The sequence below is a fragment of the Danio rerio genome, chromosome 18 (assembly GCF_049306965.1).
Source record: "Danio rerio strain Tuebingen ecotype United States chromosome 18, GRCz12tu, whole genome shotgun sequence".
Lineage (NCBI taxonomy): Eukaryota > Metazoa > Chordata > Actinopteri > Cypriniformes > Danionidae > Danio > Danio rerio.
The window spans coordinates 8,668,307-8,689,364 of NC_133193.1; the positions used below are offsets into that span (position 1 = coordinate 8,668,307).

General features: G+C 37.1%; 2 protein-coding genes across 3 annotated transcripts in view; one reads left to right on the forward strand and one right to left on the reverse strand.

Annotated features, from left to right (window-relative positions):
* The window catches only part of LOC101882393 (uncharacterized), a 771,022-nt gene that overhangs the window by 633,822 nt on the left and 116,142 nt on the right, over positions 1 to 21,058 (reverse strand). The window lies entirely within an intron of this gene.
* neto2b (neuropilin (NRP) and tolloid (TLL)-like 2b) lies at positions 1,519 to 20,047 on the forward strand. Of its 2 annotated transcripts, none has more exons than XM_021467751.3 (10): positions 1,519 to 1,754; positions 4,059 to 4,115; positions 4,286 to 4,432; positions 6,194 to 6,442; positions 6,523 to 6,570; positions 8,440 to 8,567; positions 9,791 to 10,019; positions 12,028 to 12,141; positions 12,855 to 12,985; positions 14,888 to 20,047. In XM_021467751.3, exons 1-10 carry the CDS (start codon positions 1,745 to 1,747, stop codon positions 15,386 to 15,388), a joined length of 1,614 nt encoding a protein of 537 aa, XP_021323426.1. In that variant the 5' UTR covers positions 1,519 to 1,744; the 3' UTR covers positions 15,389 to 20,047. The 2 variants fall into 2 exon arrangements, with proteins under 2 accessions (XP_021323426.1, XP_021323427.1); XM_021467752.3 differs by having other exon boundaries at positions 4,289 to 4,432.

The following is a 21,058-nucleotide window of genomic DNA, read 5'->3' on the forward strand; positions in this document are numbered from 1 at the left end:
ACAACAAATATAAACTCAGATAAAAGTACACACATATATGCATAGATCTACACAATCTCAAACACAATAGTCCTCACATATGCATGCACACACCGTGTAAGTCAGAATTATTAGCCCCCTTTTGATTTTTTTTCCTTTTTTAAATATTTCCTAAATAATGGTTAACAGTCTGTCTGATAACAGTTTAACAGTGTGTCCGATAATATTTTTTCTTCTGGAGAAAGTCTTATTTGTTTTTTTTCGGCAAGAATAAAAGCAGTTTTACATTTTTTTTAAAGCCATTTTTGGGACAAAATTATTAGCCCATTTTTTTCGATAGTCTACAGAACAAACCATCGTTATACAAACACTTGCCTAATTCCCTTAACCTGCCTAGTTAACTTGATTAACCTAGTTAAGCCTTTAAATGTCACTTTAAGCTGTATAGAAGTGTCTTGAAAAATATCTAGTAAAATATTATTTACTTTTATTATGGCAAAGATAAAATAGATCAGTTATTAGAAATAGGTTTTTAAAACTATGCTTAGAAATGTGTAGTAGTTATCATATCATAGTCTCACAACTAATTCAAGTTTATACAATTGCAAAATCGTATTAGCCTATTTCTGGCGCTTTTTTCATTTAAATATTAATATTATTGCTGAAGCAACTACTGTAGTGCTAAATTGCATGTTTATCATTCCAACATATAAATATATAAAGATAAAATAACTGTTCCGGCAATTGTAATGACCTGCAATTTCATGTTTTGTGCATTATTTAACTGCATTAAAGTATATATATATATATATATATATATATATATATATATATATATATATATATATATATATATATATATATATATATATATATATATATGCTGTTTAGGGCAGTACAGTGGCACAGTGGGTAGCACAATCGTCTCACAGAAAGAAGGTTGCTGGTTCGAGCTCTAGGTCAGTTGGCATTTCTGTGTGGAGTTTGCATGTTCTCCCCGTGTTCGTGTGGGATTCCTCCGGATTTCCCCCATAGTCATGCGATAGAGGTGAATTGAATAAGTTAAATTGGCCGTATAGTGTATGTGAGTGTGCAGGTGTTTCCCAGTGTTGGGATGCGGCTAGAAGGGCATCTGCTGCATAAAACATGTTGGTGGTTTATTCTGCTGTGATATTCCCCTGATTAATAAAGGGATTAAGCCGAGAAGAAAATCAATGAATGATGCTTAATTTTTTATTAATATTTTTATTGGTGGTTCTTTTGTGGGGACATCTGAAAAATCAGAAACTAAGCCGAAGGAAAACGATAATGAATAAATGAATATTATTTTTATATACGTCAGGCACAGCTGTCAAATGACGTGATGAATACCCATAATATTATTAATGACATAATTTATTAATAATCATCAGATGAAGTGATTCATACTTACTCCATTGGATATAATCAGTAACGCACACTGTGCTTCTGTCATTGAATTAGTTAATCTTCATGAGGCAAGGCTTCCCGCTCCTCACTGTCGCTCAGTCAAAAAACTCCAAATCTCCTCAGACGCGCGGAGCTGAGTAGTGTCTCGGCGTCTACGGTGTCGTTCATTGCTTTTGTGCGCTTTTAAATGGATGTTATCGAATTTATTCACCGAGAGAGATGCTTTTTTATTCATGAAACCAGCAGCAGAGACGTATTTCGATGGTTTCAGTTCATGCCATTGAAAATGTAGACCGCAAACAATCTCACGCGAGAAAAGTGTCAAGTGAAAGTGGAAATGCATGAGGGTGAGTTCATGTAACGTTATTTACTTTGCTTTATTGCTGATAAATGCTGCTTTTGTATGTTCAAATCTGCCTATCAGTTTTAAGAATGACCACATAAAAAATACTATAGTAAATTACAATATATACGTTACTAAAGTATTTTTTTAACCATATGGTAGCTATTGCACTGTATATATCATAGTATTTACAACACTTTTATCAGGATTGTTAACGTACAGCATATACTGTAGTATTACCTATACTAAACTGATAACTTGCATTAAATAGTGTAGCATACTTTAGTTTTTCCCACAGTAGACTGTAGTGTGTTGTAGTATAATATATAGTTGTAGAAAGCTACTGTATTTCTATAGTTGGTGTGTTACCATAGCGGGTTTTATTATAATATGGTTCAAAAACACTGTAGTATTTACTATACATATTCACTGTAACGCTTTTATTCGGGAAATATTTAAAGTGAAATGTTTGAAAAGGTGTCTTCTGGAGCACTTTTAGAATATTTATCTTTAATCAAACTAAAAGATTATATATGACTCTTTTCAGTGTTTTGTTGCTACTTGTATACGTTTTGTTGTTTGTTTACAATGTATATTTGTTAAGAAACTAATTAGATTTTATGATTATATATTGTATATTTATTAGTATATGTTTTTGCCATGAATATAGCCAATGCTGCTGATATGGCATTAAAATATAATGTAATGTAATGAAATAAATAAAATAAGGAACGTTTCATTTTTGCATTCAGACAGAAATGTAATTTTATTTTTGTGTGTGACAGGAGTTATGTTTTTAAATTCAGTGTTAAAAATGTGCTGAGTGGACCTGAATTAAATGTCTAATATTCTTTGTTGGTCTGGACCAAACGAACCATAATAATAATAAATGTGCAACACAATAGCTCTCATGAAGGTCACATTCACATGCAATGACACCAGACACAACCCTACACATCTGCTACAATTTATTTCAAAACCTGTAATTTCAAAGAGACTCTGAGTTCAAATCTTTGGCTGGTGTCTTCTTCCTTTTTCCGCTGTACTGTCCATATGAAAGCACGAATAATAACAGAATTAAGATTTGAGGTGAAATAAACCTAAAGTTTAAAGTATGTTTTAAACATGAAAATCACTGTTTTAAACTTTATTTACACTAAAAAGAAGAGTTTCTTGAGCAAAATAGTATAATAAGTTCTGAAGTATTATGATTCTCAAGATCAGAGTTATTCATTAATGTTCCTTCGGCTTAGTCTCTTCTACAGAGGTCGCCACAGTGTAATGAATCGCCACCTATTTAAGCAAATGTTTTACACAGTGGATGCCATTCCAGCCGCAACCCAGTACTGAGAAACACCCATACACTCTCATACACTACAGACATTCGTTCATTTATTTTCTTTTCGACTTATAGTTGCTTTATTAATCAGGGGTCGCCACAGCGGAATGAACCACTAACTTATCCAGCATATGTTTTCCGCAGCAGATGCCCTTCCAGGTGCAACCCAGTACTGGGAAACACACTCATTCTCACACTCAAACAGTACGGCCAATTTAGTCTATTTAATTCACCTATAGCGTAATTGTGGGGGAAACCGGAGCACTCAGAAGAAACCCACGCCAACACGGGGAGAACATACAAACTCCACACAGAAATGTCAACTGGTCCAGCCGGGACTCGAATCAGCGACCTTCTTGCTGTGAGGCAACAGTGCTAACCACTGAGCCATCGTGTGCTAAAAACTCTGCATTAATATTATATAAATAAATAAATTAAAAATATAAAAAATAGTGAACAGTATTTGGAACTCTCATACTATTTCACAATATTACTGTTTTTTACTGAAATATTATTCAATGCAGCCTTTGTGGGCAAAATACACTTAAAAAGATTTAAAGAGATTAAGGGCTCTATTTTGACGGTCCATGCGCAGAGCGCAAAACGCAGGGCGCAAACGCTTTCAGGGCGTGTCAGAATGCATTTTTGACACACATGAGCGCAAATGCATTTGGTATTTAAACAGCGTAGCGTAACGCCTCAAAAAGCGCCAAGCTGAAACTACCAAAAGACTATTGCGTCGCGCCTTGTGCCACATTGCGCCGGGTGTATGATAGGGCCCTAAATCTTCGTATTGACCCCAGATTTTTAAACAATGTCATCATCGTGATCAAAACCTTGATTTTTTGTGGACTTTCTATGCTCCATTTGTGTTCTCCAGTCTTTTTTACTTGTAGAATACGTCACTGTAGGTCTAAGACCACCAAGGTAACAAAAATATCCTGCTTTTATTTGTTTTTTATTTTGCAGCCTTGGTTCTGCTTATCCTGATAGAGGAGGGTTTTGCGTTGGCACAGAAAACTCAAGGTTGGTTTAAAATAGGAACATGCATGCAAAGACAAATTATATGTGGAGTATGAAAGACTCGAAGTAAAAAAAAGAAAATTAATACGAAATACTGTATGTTTTTCCTAGTGTTTTTGCTTTAATAATAATTATCTTGAATGCAGATCATCTGGTGTGTGTGTTTTTTCCAGTAGCTTTGGCTCAGAATGTGGCTGTTGCGGATAAGAAACCGGCTCACTGTGGAACTTTGGTCCAGACAGAAAATGGAGGAACATTCAGTTCTCCAAACTACCCCAGTACATACCCACCAAACAAGGAGTGCGTGTACATACTCGAGGGTATGAGTCTCACTTGCTTTAGCACTAGATATTTGTCCTGTTCATTGTGTTTGTAAAAAAAACCCATACATAATCACATGCACTACAATCACCGGCCACTTTATTAGGTACACCTGTCCAACTGCTTGTTAACACAAATTTCTAATAAGCCAATCACATGGCAGCAACTCAGTGTATTTAGGCATGTATACATGGTCAAGACGATCTGCTGGAGTTCAAAGCAAGCATTAGAATGGGGAAGAGAGGGGATTTAAGTGACTTTGAACGTGACATGGTTGTTGGTGCCAGACGGGCTGGTCTGAGTATTTCAGAAACTGCTGATCTACTGCGATTTTCACGCAGAAACATCTCTGGGGTTTACAGAGAGTGATCAGATAAAGAGAAAATATCCAGCCTTTTTGATGCCAGAGGTCAGAGGAGAATGACCAGACTGGTTTGAGCTGATAAAAAGGAAACAGTAACTTAAATAACCACTCGTTACAACTGAGTTATGCAGAAGAGCATTTTTGAATGCACAACACATCCAACCTTGAGGCAGATGGGCTACAGTATCAGAAGACCACACCGGGTGCCACTCCTGTCAGCTAAGAACAGGAAACCGGCTACAATTCGCGCAGGCTCAACAAATTTGGACAATAGAAGATTGGAAAAACATTGCCTGGTCTGCATAGTATTAATTTCTGCTGTGATAGTCGGATGTAGGGTCAAAATTTAGCGTCAACAACATGAAAGCATAGATCCATCCTGCCTTGTATTAACGGTTCAGGCTGGTGGTGGTGGTGTAATGGTGTGGGGGATCATTTCTAGGCACACTTTGGGCCCATTAGAACCAACTGAGCATCGTATCAACGCCACAGCTGAGTATTGTTGCTGTCCCTTTATGACCACAATGTACTCATCTTCTGTTGGCTTCTTCCAGTAGGATAATGTGACTGGTTTCTTGCACATGACAATGAGTTCATGATTCTCAAATGGCCTCCACAGTCACCTGAACTCAATCCAATAGAGCACCTTTGGGATGTGGTGGAGATTCTCATCATGGATGTGCAGCCGACAAATCTGCAGCAACTGCGTGAAGCTTTCATGTCAATATAGAGCAAAATCTCTGAAGAATATTTCCATTACCTTGTTGAATCTACACTAATAAGGTTTAAGGCAGATCTGACTGCAATAAGGGTGTCCAACCCGGTACAAGTAAGGTGTACCTAATAAAGTGGCCGGTGAGTGTACATTGGTAGTACCAGGTTGGACTCCTCTTTGTCCTCAATGTGCTGAAATCTATACTGGTTACTAAAGGTTACTGTGGAAGCCATTGAAGTATATTTTTCACTATTATGATGTTCAAGAAAGCAGTTTGAGCTTTGTGACATTTTGTATTAAGCAGACATCATGAAAGGGTCCACTGTGGGCATAAAATAATAGACATGCTCAGCAACAATACTTTGGCTTTTAAACAGTGTTCAATTGCTCTTCAAGGACTCAAAGTAGGGTAGTAAATACATCCCACACCATTACATCACCACCACTAGCCTGTCCTATTGATAGAGGCAAGATGGGTCCATGCTTTAATAATGTTGTTAGTGCAAAGTTTAGTTTTCCACATCTTTCTCTCTAAAGGAGAGTAATAATAATAAAGTGGCTAAAAACCAACCTAAACTTTTACATGTGGGGGGGGGTAGGGGGGGGGGGGGGTGTGGGGGGGTCCTAGTCACAATACTTACAGTAATCATATTTTAACACCTGTTTCTTGTTTCAAATCAGCCCATCCGCGGAAGAGAATTCAGCTGGTCTTCGATGACATCTACCACATTGAACCGTCTTTTGAGTGCCGCTTTGATAACATTGAAATACGCGATGGGCCGTTCATTTTCTCTCCCCTGATTAATCGATTCTGCGGGGATAAGAGTCCAGGAATTGTCACCTCCTCCGGACGCTTCTTGTGGATCAAGTTTACCAGCGATGAGGAGCTGGAAGAACTGGGTTTCAAGGTGGAGTATTCATACACTGCAGGTAAGTACTATAAATATATCTTGCAATTACATCATGCAATTCTTCCCTTTGTGTTATTTTGCTCTTGATTTTTTTTACAGATCCTGATTTTCATCTCCATGTTGGAGGACTGCTGAATCCTATTCCAGGTAAAGATCCATTGAATTCAAACAATTATACAATTATTGATACTATGAGCACAGCACAGTGGCTCAATGGTTAGCACTGTCGCCACATAGCAAGAAGGTTGCTGTGTCGAGCCCCGGCTGGGTCAGTTGACAAAAAGTGTGTGTGAATGAGTGTGTATGGGTGTTTCCCGGTACTGGGTTGCAGCTGGAGGGTCATCCACTGTGTAAAACATATGGAATATTTGGTGGTCCAGTGAGGACCTCTGAAATAGAGACTAAGCCGATGGGAAAGTTAATTTAATATAAATAATATTTTTTTATTTAAAAAAGTACATTTTAGTATACAAAATCATAATCAAAATAATGTAATATAATTTATCATATGAATTTATAAAAGTTAACAATTTACTTGAAGGCGGTGTTCATAATACTGTCATGAAACATTTATAATAACATGACACATCATGAAAATGAATGAGATTTTATTCATGCTTATTAGCGTCATTAGCTCAGTTATGTCATTTTAAATGTAAAGATGACATTGTTTGAGATGTCCTTGTTATGACAGCGTGAAATTAATAGATGCATAATTAATTATTATGGATTTATTAATAAATGCATTTATTAATAAGTAATTGAATAATTGCTTTATAACCTGTATCTGTCTTTGTCATGACAACCTGACTGTTTACAATCATCATAACTAGTCATAAATCTGTCATAAACATGACTGTCATGACATTATAATTGTGACATGAATTTTAGAACGGCAGTATTAATATTTTTCTTGACCTGAACTAGTGGTACAAATGGAATATTTAATTTGAATGTCATTAAATATTAATGACGCTATTATAAAATTATTTGACAGAGCAATGACATTTTCAATAAGAAATTTGAATGTTTGTTTCACTGAAAACAAAGATCAGAACATTATTCAAGACACAATTATAATGGCCTTATGACAGTCATGTTTATAACAGATTTATGACAAGTTATGTTGTCTTGGTTATGTCAAAATATCACAACAAAGACTTTTCTGTCAAGTAGTCATAACAAAGACATCTCAAACAATGTCATCATCTTTACATTTAAAATGACATAACTAAGCTGATAGTTAAGTCTTAATCTAATAATAATAACTTCCTTAAGCATAATAACAATAATAATTAATTCTTTCATTTTCCTTTTGCTTAATCCTTTTATTCATCAGAGGTTGCCACAGCAGAATGAACCGCCAACTTATACAGCATATGTTTTACATAGCGGATGCCCTTCCAGCTGCAACCCAGTACTGGGAAACATCCATACACACTCATATACACACATACACTACGGAAAATTAAGTTTATTCAGTTCACCTATAGCGCATGTGTTTGGACTGTGGGGGAAACCCACGGCAACATGGGGAGAACATGCAAACTCCACACAGACCTTCTTACTGTGAGGCGATAATGCTAACCACTGATCCACCATGCCACCACAATAATAATTATTAATAATAAATCTATTTATCTTAGGATTTTTGTGTTTGATTTCTACTAACTAACTAACCAAGCCTAACCTGGCATGATCTGCCGCTTTTCCTTGATTTTATTATAGGTTTGCTACCTTTCAGAAAAACACATTATGTACCCTCATTTTCAGTTGCTATGGTTACCGTGCCCAACAAATATAAATGTAAATTCCCTCTTTAGTGCATCAGTTATGTAAACTCCTGAATATTTCAGTGACCCAGAATTTATTAGTATTACGTTTCCCCAGCTGCAGTCTGCAGACTCTGGGCCTCTTTCTCAAACGCTTTGCAATACAATGCTACAATCATTTAATGTTTAAACCTAATTAAACTGAACTAATTGAATTGTCTTTACCTTTATCTTGTTCCCACAGACTGCCAGTTTGAAATGTCTGGAGCAGATGGTGTAATCAGATCCAGTCAGGTTGAGGAGGAAAATAAGGTGAAAGCAGGGGAAGCCGTGGATTGTATTTGGACCATAAGAGCTCCACCGATGTCTAAGGTTAGTAATTCAGTTAAATTCAATTCAGTTGAATTCACCTTTATTTCTATAGCGCTTTTACAATGTAGATAGAAGATATAGAAGATCATAGTAAACTGAAACAGTGTCAGTTCCGTTTTCAGTGTTTAAGTTCAGTTCAGTTTAGCTCAGTTCAGTGTGGTTCAAACACTGTGGAGCAAATACATCGATGCGCAGCTCTACAGATACCGAACCATGCAAGCCAGTGGCAACACCAGCGAGGAAAAAACTTCACTAATTGTGGAAAGTGAAGAATTAAAAAACCTCGAGAGAAACCAGGCTTAGTTGGGCACGACCATTTCTCCTATGGCCAAATGTCTTGTGCAGAGCTGCAGTCTGGGCGCAGGAGGCTGGAGAATGCTGGACCTCAGCTAAGACTAGTCTGTCCCTGGAGCATCACAGGAATCAGTCTCATGCTCTCCACTCCTCCATGACCACCACAGCAGCTGCTCAGGATACGGCCTGGTCCAGGATTATAGAAACCTTGGGATCCTCTTGTTGCTGGTCTTGGATCGAATCAGTGACGCTGCGTAGTTTGAGGGCCTCGGGATGAGTATCCCCAGGTGGAAATAAAGATTAAATAGAATAATGAGCGTAGCTGCTGTTCATAGTGTATGTAAGCGAGATGCAAAAAACCTGCGTGGGGCAAATTCATGTATCATACTGCTAAGTGATGCACTGAGTGTATGCTTTACTAAAAAGATAGGCCTTTGATCTAGTTTTGAACTGCGAGAGTGTGTCTGAGCCTTGGACATCATCAGGAAGGCTATTCCAGAGTTTAGGAGCCATAAATGAGAAGGCTCGACCTCCTTTACTCGACTTTGCTATTCGAGGTACTACCAGAAGCCCAGAGTTTTGAGATCTTACAGAGCGGGTTGGATTGTAGCGAGACAGAATATAGTAATGTCTGGTTAGACATCTACATTTAGTACACTCAAAAAAGAGATTTTTGCTGCTTGTCCATCTACTTAATTATGATTATTGTTTAATATAAAAATCTATTCATGAACAACACAATTCTTGAGGTTTTCTTGGTGAAAAAATAAGTAATTGTTTGGGATGCCGGCTGTTAGTAGGAAGACTGAGCCATTAGTTTATATAGTTTAACATGTTAATATAAATATGTATATTTTAATATATTTTTTCCTGATTATGCATGTCATATACAGTGCCATTTAATGTCTCTGTTTGTGTCTCTCATTCAGATCTATCTCCGCTTTCTAGACTATCAGTTGGAGAACTCAAACGAGTGTAAGAAAAACTTTGTTGCCGTTTATGAAGGCAGTAATGCCATTGAGGATCTGAAGGCCAAGTTCTGCAGCACTGTTGCTAATGACATCACTCTTGACAACACTGTGGCCGTGGTGCGAATGTGGGCTGATGAGACCAGCAAACTGAGCCGCTTCCGCTTGCTGTTTACAGTCTTTACCGAACGTAAGCATTCATCTACATTTTTGACAAGTCTGATTGTCTCTGTGGGAATGGGGGGCTTAGTTTTGTTTACTACACTAAGTTAAACACGTGATTCTGGACTATCTTTTCAGTTTAATGCACACTTTTGTACATTTGTGATACACACTATTTATGTTGTCAAATACATATGGAAACAGAAATGTTTAGGTTGAGGTTTAGCTTAGAGAAGTTATGACACAAATATGTTTTGTGTACTAAAATGACGTACTTCTTTAATATTATTATTAATAATAATAATATAATTTGTAATATTAATATGAACAATAGAGCTGCACCATGGTGCACTGGAAAGCACGATTACATCACAGCAATAAAGGTTGCGTCACTGGTTTGAGCCTCGGCTAGGCTAGTTGGCATTTCTTTGTGGAGTTTGCATGTTCTCCTCGTGTTCGTATTGGTTTCCTCCACAAGTCAAAAGACATGTGGCATAGGTGAATTGGGTAAGCTAAATTCTCCGTAGTGTACGTGTGTGAATGAGTGTGTATGGGTGTTTCCCAGTGATGGGTTGCAGCTGTAAGGGTATCCGCTGTGTAAAACATATGCTGACCCCAGATTAATAAAGGGACTAAGCCGAAAAGAAAATGAATGAATTAATATAAACAATATTAATATAAATAATTAGTAATATTAATATTATATAAAAATATTATTATTAATAATACAACCAAAATATTTTTTTTCAATTATACAGTACATATGTGCTGTTTTTGACCTTTTAAAAAAGGTGATGTTTTGCTATAAATTATTTAACATTTTAAATTTATTAGACCCTATTTGGATAAGAAATCCACATCAATTAAATTAAAAAGACAGGATAAATAAATAAATAAATAAATAAACTGAAAATATTTTTATGGCGCCCTAAATAAAAAAAAAACATTTATTGTACTTTTTTCTTTGAATTATGATAAATAAATAAATAAATAAATAAATAAATAAATAAATAAATAAATAAATCAATGAATAAAGTTATATCATCTACTCATTGTCCTCCGGCTAAGTCTCTGATTTATCAGGGGCAGTGTTGCCAGATTGGGCGGTTTTGAATTTGTTTTTGCGGGTAAAAAATGACATAGGCGGGTAGTGAAAATTTGGGCAGTTTTGCAACGGCGTGTCCGTCAGCCCCGGTTTTTACTTATAAACCTGTTATGATCTCCCAAAAAGATGCTATAGCCCCAGTTCTTTACATACAGACACTTAAACAGTTGTGATCCCCCCAAGCCTCGCAACAGGTTATTATAGTCTACAGATTGTTGGGCGGTGCTTTTTGATTTGGTTTTGGATAGTTTTTAGGCTCGAATCAGTCAGCTATATCTGGCAACACTGATCTGGGGTCACCACAGCGGACTACTCTGGCGCATGTTTTAGTTATATTATATTGAGAATATCACAAAATTACTTTTGACCCAGTCTATCTTTAATCCTTTTTGTAGGAATATCTTATACCAATAAGTTGCAAAAGGTTTTCTACATTATTGTGATGCATTTGTGTATAGTGAAGGTCATTTAATTTACAAGTAAAAGCATTTTCAGAGAATTTGTGTTGAAGATGAGGGGGAATTATTTTTTATTAAAGTTTAAAAGGACACATGGATTTCAACAAAAGTGAATAATAATTTGCATGGATAAATCAGTTATAATGAATATATCATTCATTCATTTGCCAGGGGTTACTCTACTATTCTGACTTATGTTTTACGCAGCAGATGCTCTTCCAGCCACAACCCAGTACTGAAAATATTGCAATATTCGATAAACAATAATAAGTAATTGCCTAATTTTGGGTTTATGGTGACAGTATCAGAATATTATGCAATAGTAGGTTTGCTTTGGCATGTCACGGGGACAATCTGACCAGTGGTATCAGATTGTAAATATGAAGTGTAAGAGATCCACCATGTGGACACTCAAGTGCACTGCATGTCTGTCTGGCTCTTTATTTCATTTAAATCTCTAACGTGTTTTTCAGCTCCGTGTTCGCCCAATGCATATTTCTGTCACAGCAACATGTGCATCAACAACACTCTGGTCTGTAATGGTGTTCAGAACTGTGTGTTTCCCTGGGATGAAAACAACTGCAGAGGTAAAAAAAAACAATGTTTGTTTTCCAGCCATTGTCGCTCATTAGACATACAAGCTGTCTTAAGAGTTTTAATAGATAGTTTCATAAGCAACAGTTTTTGTCTGCATCTCAAAAAGAAATTCTCTGATTCATGGGTTTGACCTTAAAGTTCATCCAAAAAAAAAAAAAAAATGTGTCATCATTTAACATGTTTCAAACCTGTTTGAGTTTCTTTATTGTGTTGAACACAAAGAAGATACTTTGAAGAAGCCTGTAACCATTCAACAGTGTTTGCTTTCCTACTATGGAATTCAATGGTTACAGGTTTTCAGCATTCTTCAGAATATCTTCTTTTGTGTTCAACAGAAGAAAGTATCATTGTGAGTAAATATAAATATGTAAATAATCTACTATTAAAATAATTGCGTTAATCCCCAGGCCACTTGTTGTATCAGGAACAGTGGGTTGTAATCAGTACGAATTACGGATTAACCATGATCCGATACACACCTATAAAGCACATAATGTGTGTATATTCTGAATTAATTAGTCTATGAAGGACTGGACATCACAGGAAAAACGATTATTATGGAGTCCAGGAAAACGCCATGTTAACCCTGGCGATGTAAAGCAGTAATAAAGATTCATAATTGAGTTTTATTATTATTGTGCTCATTGGGGTTGCTCTCTCATCTTCTGCTCTCTCTTGTGTTTGTTTTCCTCGTCTCTATCAGAAAAGAAGCCTAAAACTTTTTTCCATCAGATGAGTAAAACTCATGGCACAGTGATTGGAGTGTCCACTGGTGTGGTCTGCCTTCTGCTCATCATATCTATATTTATACAGATGAAGCAGCCCAGGAAAAAGGTATTGATTAATAAAAAAGCAGACTTCTATATGTCAGAAATGCATGTAAACATTATAGAAACATTAACAACTTATATTATTTAGCTTTTTAAATACGTAAACCACTGCAAGTTGATTTTCCTGAACAAACTAAACACTGTGGCTCTTTTTAAAAAAACAACACTGATGTATTTGTTTACTTGAGCTTCCTGACACAGACATATTGACTCAGCCAGTGGTGCGACCGTGGGTCTGTTTGTCTGAACAATGGCAAGGGTAAATTTAATTCTTTATTTATTATTGCAGTTTTAAAGGGTCACGAAACACCAAAACACATTTTTGAGCTGTTGACAGTCGTATATGTGTCCCGCACTGCTAAAAACACTATTAGGACACCTATATTTCACTAAAAAGTGTAAATTGGTTGTTTTTGCATTATTTCAAGTAAATTCGTGCTTCCGGTTTGAAACAAATTTTTGAAGCTGCGTCACGGCCATGACATAATAGCGTTGTATTCCAGCGTGCAGACTGGACGTCTGTACCAGAGTGTGTCTTATTACGTCTTACAGTGTGATGCATTAATGCATGAGTAAGGCTTGGTTCAAACCAATCAGCGCGCTCTATTGTGCAACTTCATTAATATTCATTACTTTCACCTTGTTTACACGACAGAGACGCCACGTTGTGTTGGCAAAACAAGCGTGAAGTGTTGCTTTTATAGTTTGCTGCAGTTAAGTTTTGTTTTTTATTTTCTCTCTGTGAGAGCTCAGCTGGAGTCATGTGTGGATTAACAGTGTACGCGACGCTCGACAACAATAACTTACGTGTCTAAGGAGGATTATTGTTTACCTGAGAGCTGTTCTCATCTGCAAACGCAGAGATCCGGATTCGCTTGTAGTCTTCTCTTAATAAGGACGCGGCTCTAGTTGCTGGTGATTGTCCTGTCTCTACAGATTTGGTAAGTGAGCGACCAGTGCTCTTTGTTTATTCAGTTTGTTCGTATCGAACTAAGTTAACTATTGCACCGAGTACAAACATGTTAGCACCACAACCAAACTTTAACCTCGTGTAGGGTTTTTACCGCATTTTGTGACCGGAATAACACACGCGGCTTTCTGACACTAGCTGCCGTGTGCTTCTAAGTTTTCCGTGAAATGCTGAGGTTTTTTTTTCTCTCATTCGCCGTGCGGTATCAAACATTGCATGAAAAATACATGCTTAGAGCAGTTCCTCGAATCAAATATCTTGTGTGTCGTGAGGGGCATGAATGAATTCCCTGAATGAAAGAGCCAAACTGCAGTTAAAGTCCAACATTTAATAATTTGGCAAATAATTCGACTACAGATGTCCATGTAGGTTAAACACCATCACTTTCTCCTGTGTGTTTATTTTGACTCTGAAACTCGCGCGAGCCCAAATAGACACTCCCACACCCTCCCACTTTAGTTCCTTCGACACTCCCCCCTAAACAGAGCTGGACACGCCCACTTTTCTGACTTTTTCCAAAGTAGAGGTGTGAAAACACCCTGCTGAAACGAGGGGGTTTCATGGCCCTTTAAAGGATTGCACAAGTTTGGGATAAAAATGCAATGAATCGGATTATTAGCTTTTTTTTTAATACACACAGAGTGAGAATTTGGTAACATCTGAAACTGTGGTAAAAATTAGATGGCCGCGAGGGCTTTTCTTTTTTTGGATTGCTTTTTAGAACTGTCGAATGGCATTCGTGAGAAAAATTTGAGATCTCAAAAAGTGTACACAGCGGCCTCTTGTGGATTCACGAAAATTAAAACTGCAAAAAGCGTAGCTCCTGGGACATATTTAACACTCTCCAGAAATGTATATAGGGGTACATTTTCAGAACGAGCCTGGGTTGCAACTATGTGTAAAAAATATAATCTTGTGTGTATGGTCCCCCGTCAGATCTTGTGCCGTAAAGGTTTGTTCAGTGCTACGGAGATGCAGGAGGTGATGGATCCTCCCGAGTACGAGATGTTCTCCATGCAGGACACCGATATGCCAGAGGAGCTGTTGGAGGAGGAGCTGGAGGGCCTGCAGAAACTGCACCGCTCCGCCAGCATGTCCCGCTGCATCCGTGAGCATCACTGCGGCGCTCATAACAGCACCACCATCCTGATGACCAGAACCAATCCTCTGTCTGAGGAGCTGAGCACGGCGGTCGGGGCTCGCAGCTGGGGCAGCTTCCATGGCCGACGCAGCAGCTCTCGCTCACACCACCCGCACACACACGCCTACAGCGCACAGAGTCTGAGAGAGGCGCTGGAGGAGGACGAGTTGAGCCTGGAGGGACAGGTCATGGAGGAGATCGGGTACAATGAAGTTTTTGGCCGAGGACGTGGTGTCGTGATGGTACGTAACCATACAAACCCTGTGCAGCAGCGGTCCCTCTCTATGGACTTCTGAGAGGAGGGAAGGTCAGCTGATTGGTTCTTGTTTTGTTGTTTTGACCATGGGCCACAAAACCAGAATACAAAAATACATTGTATGGATCAAAATTATAGATTTTTTTTAATGCCCAAACAATTAGGATGTTAAAGGGGACCTATCATGACCCTTTTTACAAGATGTAAAATGAGTCTCTGATAACCCTAGGGTGTCTATGTGAAATTTTAGATCAAAATATTACACAAATAATGTTTATAACAGTTTGAAACAGCCTTGTTTAGGCTTTGATTCTAACTGTGCCATTTTGGGGACTGTCGCTTTAAGTTCTGTCGTAATTCGACTTCTTATCAATTAGAAATGATCAGACCGGAGGTTTTGAATATCAGAAAATAGACTTTATTCTCCATAATAAAGCCGAGAAAGAGCAGAGCAGACCCCAAAGCATTCTGAAGTCTCTTCTGGTCACTTCCTTTCTTTGGTTCTCTTTCTAAAGTCTCTCCTGCTCCTTCTAAAGTATCTGTGTTTTCCCCAGTCTTTATACAGGTTATTTTCCACACCCCTAGGTGTCTTGTTTTAATTCTTGACCTTTTTAGGATAAGTTTTTACTCTAAGTGGTCCTGCTATTCTTGGCTCTCTGCCAGCTTGCTATGGTCAGTGAGATGTCACAGGTCTATGTCATGTCAGCAACTGTTTTGAAACCAAAGTTCTCTCTCCATAGATGCAACTTATGCATAAGGACTAAGTGTTTACATACATTGTCATGATAGCATAATCACTTGATAATATGTTACTCATTCTAACTTCTGACACATATAGCTTCATGAAAGTATTTAACATATATAATCAGTGCTTTACATATTCAGTTATTCTACACAATCATTCTTCAGCATTGCCTTCTCCTAGTGTTGCTCCTGTGCAGGCATACTCATTTTACACAGTATTTTTAACACACACAGGCATGTTTGCTGCAAACACTCCATACTCTTTGAGAAGAGAAAATGAACTGCTTTACACTTAGAAAATACTTCACACTGAGAGAATAGAAATCTTCTTCAATTCAAATTAGATTGTGCTCTTTTCAAAAGAGGGCGGAGCTACAGATGCCTATGTGTCAGCATAGTGGCAGATCTAGAAACAAGACTAAGGGTGTTTTCACACCTGCCTTATTTATTTCGGTTGAATTTCACTAGAGTTCGTTTTTCCTCTTGGTGTGGTTCGTTTGGGCGGGTTTGAATGTAGCAATCGCACACGAGTGCAAAACAAAAGCGGACCAAAAAGACTCTTCAAGAGGGTCTCGGTATGCTTTCAAACGAACCCTGAAGTGGTTTGTTTGTGTTGAGAACAGATCCAAATTAGAACATACGTACTCAACTGCAAAAAGTACTGCGCCTTTTGGACTAATCCAGCTGCCAAAGTCCGATGCGCTGTCTCATCTTATGGGGTGTGGAGGAAAATTTTTTGCTGTTTTTCTCTGTCAGCGCTTAACCAACAATTTTAAACAGAGAGAGAGAGGGGGACAAACATTACCTGATGGATCGTTGATAATATTTCCGGAAGATAAGCATTAAAGCATAAAATTAATTTGTGCATCATCCTGAAGTGACTTACAATGCACGTTCGCCATTTGCAATAGATTAAAACATTGTTTTCCAGCCGCAGCCGTGCTTCATTCTCTAAATGTGTCGTTTGTCTAAAATGATGTATACAAACTATATAATATACTATGAGCAGGGATACAATCAGCCAGCGCAGTCGACCCTCCATAGTAAAAAGCCACATGTTGTGTCTGCCAGTTTGTTTACTTGCAGGAGTTCCATTGGCATTTTCCCGCAAGTCAATTCTGACCAATCGAAAAACAGTTTAGGAAACACGTTCAATAATATCTGGCCAATGAGTGATGTGGATTTTGTTCAGACTAAAGCAATCAGTGTGGTGTGAAAAGGACCCAAAATTGGCAGAAAAATGCTACAATGCAACCAGACCAAATTAATCGAACCACAGATGTGAAAGCACACTAACATCCTGTGGCGGGTTTAGACATAGGCAATATGGGTGATTGCCCAGGGCGGCGACTTGCTGGGGGGCGGCACGAGGAGAAATAAAATAAAATAAAATAAAATATAAAAATAAAAGAGCCACAGTAAAAGCTTTGAGATACGATTTACTTTATGCAAGTGTATTCATTTAGAGGGGTGAAGCCCACGCCAACACGGGGAGAACATGCAAACTCCACACAGAAATGGCAACTGACCTAGCTGAACTAACTACCTGAACTAGCGACCTTCTTGCTGTGAGGCGTTCCTGCTACCCACTGCGCCACCATCTGCTGCCTGTCTGCTAACGTATTATGGTATTTTTATGCATTACAATAGTCAAAAAATTACATACAGCTCATATAAAAGGCGTTTTTTCCTCAGTATTTTGATTTTTTTTTTATCGAGATTTTAGATATTCAAATAGTTGACCACATATTGTCCAATCCTAACACATTATACATCAATGGAAAACCTATTTATTCAGATAACATCTACTAATCTCAATTTTCAAAAAATGTATTTTTGACTTGTCTTGTGGTCCAGGGTCACATATGTGAATTTACAATAGTTGTTCTTAGCACACCTTGTTTTAATATTTTACTTGGTTTATTTAAGTTTTTTCCGTGTTAGGTTTGACCTTTTTCACCCTTCCTGTAATTGATTTCAAGCCAAGTGTGCTAGTTTTTATTGTGGTGTTATTCTCATTCCTCAACATTACATAAAAAAAATCCAAGAAGGTCAGGACAACAATAAAATGTTTACCACACCTGCAAGTGTTGGGACAATTGGCGCCGGTGGCAAATATTGCAGTATTACTTACTGACTGCTCACTTACTATTCTTCAGCTTAGTTCCTGAGTTATTAGTGGTCGCCAAAGCGGAATGAACCACCAATTACTCTGGCATGTGTTTTATGTAGCGGATGCCCTTCCAGCTACATCTTACTGACTAAAAAATGGTATTTATTTTGTGTCATTTATTTACAAAAATAATGTAAAATTCTGTAAAAGCAGCAACGATCTGAAATATTATACAAATTTGTCTTATATGTCAAAACGTGTTTCATTCCTGTGGTGGTAAATGGGTCACAGATGAAGATGCCCCCTCCCAATTTTCAACACAGCCTCATTCTGAAAATGTACCCCTATACACATTTTTGGAGATCCCAAATTACAGTATGTAGCCAGAAGTACGCTATTACCAGTTTGTCCAGTGGTGCGTCCAGTATGTCAGTCGACTTTAGACGCAGAGAGGAGTATGGCGAAGAACGGTTCCAGAAAGCGGGTAAGACAAAAACAAAAGCCAAAAAAAAATAAATAAACAAGTAAATAGCAGGGTGAGAATTTGGTAAAATCTGAAAACGTGGTAAAAATCAGGCTGCCACGAGGGCTTTTTTTTTCTGAATTGCTTTTGAAAACACTGTTGGTTGGGTTTAGGGAAGTGGGTGGGCGGGTCAATCTGTGCTATTTAAAACATCGTTTGGGTTTAGGAAAGTAGGAGGGTGAGTCAGATGATCAGTCGGTCAGTCAGTCAGTCGACAGCGGCCTCAGGTGGATTTACGGGAGAAGAGCAGACACGAATGGTGTTCGCGAGAGAAATTTAAGAGCTCAAAAGGCGTACACAGCGGCCTCTGGTGGATTTACGTTAGAAGAGCAGGCACGAACAGCATTAGCAGGAGAAATTTGAGATCTTAAAAAATGTACAAAGTGGCCTCTGGTGGATTTGCAAAAACAAAAACTGCAAAACACGTAGCTCCTGGGACGTATTTGGTGCTCTCCAGGAATGTATACAGCGGTACGTTTTCAGAATGAGTCAATTTATTTTATTTATTTAATAAAGTTTACTTCATGTTTCTTGAGTTGCACTTTAAGTTTTGTCTGTAGATTTCAATTATAGTACATATTTCTATATATAGTGTATATTGTTTTTTTTCCTACAATGAGCCATAAATCTCCACTACAGCAGCACTTATGCACCAAACTTTAGTTTTATTCACATATCTGTATTCTAAAGGTTTTTATACTCTTTATATATTCTGAAGGATGCTCATACATACTATGCCTAATTATATACATTTTATTCTACCAAAAAAAAGCAAAAAACTTGATATTCGTATTATTAAAACTTGATATTCACAATATATTCTGAATTACGAAGTGATAAAAATTCCAAAATCTTCTCTGTAAAAAACCTTGACATCAATATGTAAATAATAATATTGATGTAGTGGCTTTCCAATTGTTGGTAGAGTGAGCAAGTTTTTAACAATCAAAGTCCGTAGGCAAAATCGATGCAAATAAAAACTTCATTTTCCAATCAACAGAATTACTTCATCACTTTTCCTTAATCTATATGCACTTATCTGTTACCTTAAGTTGTACGTTGAGTTAAGTTGAGCTACTACAGTACGGTCAAAAACTGTGCTTCCTACCGACACTCTCTTACTTCATGCAGTGAAGCCACAGTTATATAGTCTCCTACTGACACCTTGTGGTCAATCGCCAATATACAATGTATGACTCCTACAAATTATATTTTTGAACCAGACTTCATCCAATATTTAGATTTTTTGTATAAATTTGACCCATACATACTGTATAAAGACAAATCTAAAAAATAATTAAAGAAATTCTTTTGCTGTAGCTGAAAAGGGTGATTTTTGTATGCACTGCAACTGTATACATCAGTAAAGCTCAGAGTCACAGTAAAATAGTGTCTCAAACTATTCTAGTAAGAAACTGGAGGAAGATGAGGGAGGAAAGACTGTGGGTCGTGTCTGTATGTTTATATATAACTATTTATTTTTTGGCTTTCTCTTCTTTTCTTTCAAACTGATCTCTGACTTGGGTTTGGCGTGTCCTGTGTATTTTAATGTTGTGTGACGAGTCAATCATTTCTGAAGGTTTGTTTATTGCGGGGTTTACCTGACAACTGACATATGAGAGCCGTTAAAATAAACATCGTGTTCGTACACAGAAACTATATTCAGTATTTTCTTTTATTGGCAACCATTTACATAACTACAGTAGCTAAAACTGAAAGTAAAAGCTTTAAATTTCATTGCTTGCAATAAAATAAATGCTGCAATAGAATCAAAGATGAAATAAACCTAAAACGTATGCTATTTCAGCTATAGATGCCAAAGCATTTTAATGTGGTTTAAAAAGTGCACTAAAATAATTATTAAAAATGATGAAAACACAGGAAAATGACAGCATAATTTGCATACAGTTAACAAAGGAAATACAAAAATGAAAAACTGAATCAATCAAGGCTATTATATATATATATATATATATATATATATATATATATATATATATATATATATATATATATATATATATATATATATATATTTTTTTTTTTTTTTTCAGGACTTGTGCTGATACTTTGTTGTTTTTCATGGTTTATTTTATGTATATTCTTTAAATTATTAGTTATTCAAATGCATGCAAACATGCAAAACTTTACCACAAATATATTTTAATAATTGGAAATTTTAGATATTTATTTTATTTGTTGTATCTCCCTTTTCAATTATAAAAAGATTGTACAGTAAATATATAACCACATGACTAAGACTGTTGCAAAATTCCCTCGTTTCTTGAGAATAATCTTGAATCCCTTTTTCTTTCTGCATGACAGTGCAT

Excerpts from the sequence above, each read along its gene's own strand:
- neto2b (XM_021467751.3), top strand. Across the intron at positions 4,433-6,193 it reads GTGCGTGTACATACTCGAGG|CCCATCCGCGGAAGAGAATT; the intron begins GTATGAGTCTCA and ends GTTTCAAATCAG. Across the intron at positions 12,142-12,854 it reads GGATGAAAACAACTGCAGAG|AAAAGAAGCCTAAAACTTTT; the intron begins GTAAAAAAAAAC and ends CGTCTCTATCAG.